At 35.7% G+C, this 5917-nt stretch overlaps 1 protein-coding gene across 1 annotated transcript; it reads left to right on the top strand.

The window, feature by feature from the left end:
- Positions 1–323: 323 nt before the first annotated feature.
- LOC106673998 (odorant receptor 85c-like) lies at positions 324–5695 on the top strand. The gene is made up of 8 exons (XM_014406410.2): positions 324–444; positions 521–744; positions 2257–2470; positions 4810–5008; positions 5074–5164; positions 5222–5326; positions 5379–5534; positions 5594–5695. Exons 1-8 carry the CDS (start codon positions 324–326, stop codon positions 5657–5659), a joined length of 1176 nt encoding a protein of 391 aa, XP_014261896.1. The 3' UTR covers positions 5660–5695.
- The last annotated feature ends 222 nt before the right edge of the window (positions 5696–5917 follow it).

Here is a 5917-nt window from a genome sequence, read left to right on the forward strand (position 1 = left end):
GGCAAAATCACTCAATTAATATAATGATGGCGTTACGCGCATAATGTAATGAAAGACTATCGTTTCAACATCAAATTGAAACTGGAGTTAAATGGTGGCTTTTGGCTTTTAGTGATTGTTCTAATGGAAATAACAGATCCAACTAAAACCTTAAATAAGACAGTTTTCTAATAACGAATTCAGATGTCGTGCTTAGACCGCCCTTGGCACCTAATTTTAAAATCAGGCGTGAATTATTTTTTTAACTTTAAAACACCCCTTTCACAACGTTGTTGAAGGTGTTTACCGCGAAGCTTTTTCATAGATTCTTTTCTGTCGGCAAAATGAACAATGTAATAGATCCAATCCTCAAATATTCTGTCGCGATTGCTGGAGACAAAAAGCTAGAAGTTTACACGTTGTACTTCTCTTTTCTTAACTTTCTTGGATTCGATTGGAAACAGGGTGAGTAAAGTAGGATTGGAAAAGAGTTAAAACGATTTTTATAGAGAAATTGTTGGGTTTTTTTCACTATTTCTAGGCGGTATAAATGTTCCGGTACCAGCGTGGGTGAAATTTAAAGTTTATCCGGCTTCTTATCCAATTATGATGTTAATAGTCAGCTTTCTTATCATTAAACTCAATGTGGAAGTTGAACCAAAAACAGAATTCGAAATGATTAAGATGATCAACGGTTTCATAGTTTCAATGACTTTCATTGCAGCATTTGCCAAGCTACTTTACCTGAGGATCATTAAAAATGACGTAAGTACAAATTTTAAAAATAGATTCACCGGTGTTACTCATGATGATGATGGTGGTGATGGATACTAGAAAGTGGGAGTTTTTGTTTTTCACATCGTATCATTATGGCTTATTTTTTCCTCTAGTTAGTTTGTGCACCCGCTCGTTCTCTTAAGAAGTACCAAAGCATTGACTGTCGTTGCTACAATTCCTTTCCCTGGGTTTCATACCAGGTTTTGTATCCATTGAGCGGTTGCTGCGCATTTAAAGATTATATCTGTGGCTCTTTCTTCTTCCTCATCGGATAACCTACGGACGCCTGTCACCGGTATATAGCCCTTCCAACTGTCTGACTGTAGCCTTTCCAACTGTCTCAGTGAGATTACTAGTCTTGGTGATGGTTAGAGGGGGCTAAGTTTCCTCTATATTTCTTCTTTTGACTTTTTGGATCCACTTTGTGATGGAGGATTCTGTGTTTCTATTTCTATTCCTAATGGTATGTTGAGGGCCTCATTGTCTTGTCGATCCTCCTCTGGGAAATACGTTTGCCTTTCCGTTACCCAAAATTTTCTTGTCTCCTGGTATTCAAAATATCATCAAGTTGTTTTGATTGGGTTGGGAGATGTTAAAGAATTTAATGTGATTTTTTACTTGGTAATGCTTTAATAGTTGCTTCGCTATCCAATCTATTGGGGATTTTTCGTCATGGCTTTTAAGATTTTTTAGGCACAAGCGTTAATGGCATACATTTCGGGTGATTAAGGTTTATTTCCCGTCCCTTTAGATTGTTTCTGGAGCCTAAATGAGGTATTTATTGCTTCTCCTTGAATAAATAATTCCTGTATGTTTCTAATGCAATTGGTTGTTTTCATTGCCCTATGAAATATTGGTTTGCCAGTCTTTGTATGCGCCTAATGTTTGGATAACTTGTTTTGCTGAGCTTGGGTCCATCAGATTAGTGAATCATGAGATTGGTATCATTGGTTAATTTTAAAACTTCAATTACGCAATTTCGGTAAAATTGCAATCAATCTATAAAGCTTTAACTAGCAAACATTATTTATTTATACTAAAACAACATTTCAATTTCCATCCAAGCAATTATTACTATCCAAAAATCCACAACATTAAAGATAATCATTAAAATTTTAAAGTATATAAAAATCAAATTGTCAAATATATCAAAAGAACTCTTATGTACGTAGGCATAATCGAAAAGGAATCCCCCCCCACTAATAAAAATTAAAACAGCAAATCTCAACGGATTCTCTCAGCATTAAGATGTTTTTTCCAGTTTGAAAGCTTAGCAAATAACAATGAATTTTTTTTTTATTCAGACCATACCAAGATGCAGATTATTTATGATTAAAGATTGGGTTGACTCATCTAACATTTTGAAAAAGAAACGACCCGAAACGATCAACAACACCAAAAAACATAATTTTCATTTTCTTACTATTTAATTTTTCTATGCTGTTTATTATTTGAAACTTAAATGTATTGTAACTACATTTATATGTATATATGTTGTAGATACTCGAATTGCTCAATATGTCTGTGACTGTGGGACCTATAAGCGCTGAGAAGCCGGTAGTAAAAGATACGATCCGCTCCTGCGTCCTCTACTTCATCCTGCTGAACGCCAACGTCGGTACCTGGACCGTAGGCTATCTGTGGCTCCATAATGACTTACCGTTTGCAGCTGCTTTCCCTTGGGACGAGTCGACTGTAGTCGGATTTTCGTTGTGTAATTGTTTCTGAATTAATGGTAGAGATTGATTAGTAAATAAGTAAGAATATTCTTGACTGACTGTTAGGAGATTCAAAGCTTATTAACAAAATTGAGACGCCGATAGATAAATTCATGTTCTATCAGTGACCATGAAACAAAGAGTTTACAAAAATTTAGTGTTTTCAAAAAATGTTGTGTGTGTGTGTGTGTGTGTGTGTGTGTGTGAGAGAGAGAGAGAGAGAGAGAGAGAGAGAGAGAGAGAGAGAGAGATAGGGAGAGAAAGAAAAAGAAAGATGGAAAAAATTAAGAACTGAGAACGCGAAATGAAAAAATTAGACGGTATCTACTAAAATGAATATAGGAAAAAAAGAAAGTGCAAAATAGATAGAATGGAAAGGTAGTGAATAATAAAAGAAGGTGAGAAACGAAAGAGAAATCAAAAGAGAGAGAGAGGGGGGGGGAGAGATTGGGAAAAGCGAGAGAATCTAAGTAATTGAATTTGAACAAGTGAGAAAAATGGATACGATTAATTAAACACAAATTACACGATAAATTAAATTGTCCTAGCTAATGAAAAAGATAAATAGATATATAGGATGATAGATAAATCAATACACACTTACAGGCAAAAAATTCCACGCACTTGTAATATAACTTGATTTGTATATATTTTTATATATTAATCAATGTTTCACGTCTTTTAACTTTTAATAATTGAGGTTGTCTAAAAAACGTTTAAAAAATGTAAATTGCTAAGTAAATGAGATATTTAAAAAAATAAAAGCTATGGACATATAAAATTTGTTTTCATTTTATTTTAGATTTTTAATTAACATTTCAATATCGCGTATTTCCTTCTCTTGCCTTAATTACAACGCGAAGATGCCTCGGCATACTTTCTACCAGATCTTTCAAGATCTTGGAGTGCATCGGGAAGGGATGGACGTGCTCTTATTCGTCTTTTGAGGTTATCCCATAAATTTTCGATGGGGTTCAAGTCTGTAGAATGGGCTGGCCAAGCTAAGACCCTGATCGTATGTTGTTGAAGGTTTGTACTATGCGAGCGACATGTGGACGGGTATTATCGGGCATTAGAATAGGATTGTCGCTGTTTTCAACGAGGATAGGCAACGTTTGATGTTCCCAACTTTCATCCACATAACAAGTAGCCGTCAAAGACTCTCCACGAACAACCAACTCTGTGCGACACTCCATTGAAATTCCCGCCCACACCATCACTGAGCTGCGTTGTAAAAGGTTAGCTCTGGGAAAAATTACAGTCTTCGTACCTTCCATTTCGCCTCTCCACACTCTATCACGCCCACCTGAAGATAGTAGAACAAATCTACACATCTGTAAAAAGTATATGCCAATGGCTGTGTTCTCGAGCAAATGCGTGCGTGCAACTCTGCGTGGTCTGGTCTATTCTGGTCCTCTTTCGGGGCGAAAAACAATCAGTCCATACTGATATAATCTTCTGCGAGCAGTGCGTTCAGAAATTTGGACACCTCGAACTTCCTGGAGCTGATAAATCGCTTGAACAGCAAGGTGCCGGTTTCGCAAAATTTTCAGTCACAAAACGGTCAACCTGTGGTTCATTTACCCTACGGCGTCCAGAACCGGGCCTTCTATGGCAGGACTCAGTTTCTGGGAAACGTCTAACGGCTCATAGAGTTCGTGTGGTACACCGATAGTAAGAGCTACATACCTGATGGGCCGTCGACCATCAATAAGCGCTACACCCCCCGCACTAAGTGACATTTTTAAGTATAAAAAGTAAAATTAAGAAAACAAAGATGAAAACTAAAAAGTTTATGGCTTCAAAATTCAAATGAGACTGAATAAATATTTTAAATTCCGTAAAAAGTAAACATTTAAAAAACCGTTATCCTTCTTTTGGATTAAGGATTAAGTGGGTTTACTTCTAATTGATATTCCCAATTTAAAACATAGCATAAACAAATGTTTATTGGTAAAAACAATGAGTCAAATTAAGCGCAGATTTTTTTTTAATCGAGAAAATGAAAACAATCAATTTGGTGAAAATTTTTCCCTGTCACTGTATAAGTAGATAGAGAAAATTGTGATTAGAGTTCATGCTGGGGGTGAACTAACGTTGCACTAAGGAACTCACGTTGCGCCATCTTCAGTGATTTACTGGCGCAATCCGAAATGCATTTGAATTGTTCAACAAACCAGAAAGTGAAGACCGTTTAAGTGACTCAATGCCGGTTCAGCATGAAAATATGATTAGTTAAAAATAAATGAAACTATGTAATTTTGAAAATACCGAGTGTGTGTGAGAAAGAATATTAGAATATTTTAACACTATTGTTTCTTACATGTTTCTTCAGCTTTCAACGTTGACGTTTTGTGCGCCTTCTACTGTAGCATCGGCCATACCGTGCTGGACATATCTTTCCCTCTAGTTGTCAGCACCATGTGCTGGCATATACAACGCCTGGAAAAACTCTTATCAACTTTGGGCAAAGACTATTTCATAGACAGAATGATACTTGACAAAGCGGTAGATTTGCATGTACGACTTTTAAGGTGAGGCTTTTTGAAATGATGAGAAGAAAGAGATGAAATTTTATGGGTTTTTTAAGGGTTTTTAGACAGGTCATTGTCTGCTACAATCAACTTATTGTCGCCCAGTCCGTCTACACGGTACTACACTCTTGTATTTTAATTTATGCAGTTGTTAAGGTAATAATACTAAACATGTTAATAATTAAAAATGTCTTTTAATCATGTTACTTTCAGGTTTCAAATAAGGTAGAAGCCGCTTTGAGCTCTGTACCAATGCTTTCTGCTTCTTACGCCCAGCTCTACATGTACTGTTCATACGGCCAGTTGTTGACAGACAAGGTACAAAAGTAGAAATCGTAAATGTACGGTTTTTTAATTAGGTAATTTCTAGACTCATACCTTAAGTTTCGCCGCTTATAACAACGAATGGTACCGCTGCCCGCCGAAGTTGAGGAAGTCGTTGGTCCTTTTCCTGGAGGCGACCAAACGAGCCGTCCACCTGAAAGGATTTGGAAATATCCAAGCATCTCTCGCTAACTATTTACACGTAATAGACTAAAGATAGAATACATGTGTATTAAATTAAATTTTACTTTTATTTTTCAGAGCTTGCAAGATTCAGTCTCTTACTTTCTGGTTCTGAAAACTTTGACATCTGATGAAAACGCCTAATCGATTTTCAAACCAACAACCCTTAGAAAATAAATTTAAAACACAATACCAAAATAAGAATAACACATTAAAGCAATTTATGCACTAATTTGTTTGTTTTGTTTTTTTCTGTGTTGTCACTACTTCTATTGCTACTTCAAGAAATTTTATTTTGCAAAAAATCAAACGATATATATAATAACTGAAATACATCACAAAAATAAGAAAACCATATTAAAAAAGGTAAATTTCTTTTCTTAAATTTCTCGGTTTCTAAAG

This window comes from Cimex lectularius, unplaced genomic scaffold (assembly GCF_000648675.2).
Source record: "Cimex lectularius strain Harlan isolate CLEC.00 unplaced genomic scaffold, Clec_2.1 scaffold308, whole genome shotgun sequence".
Taxonomy (NCBI): domain Eukaryota; kingdom Metazoa; phylum Arthropoda; class Insecta; order Hemiptera; family Cimicidae; genus Cimex; species Cimex lectularius.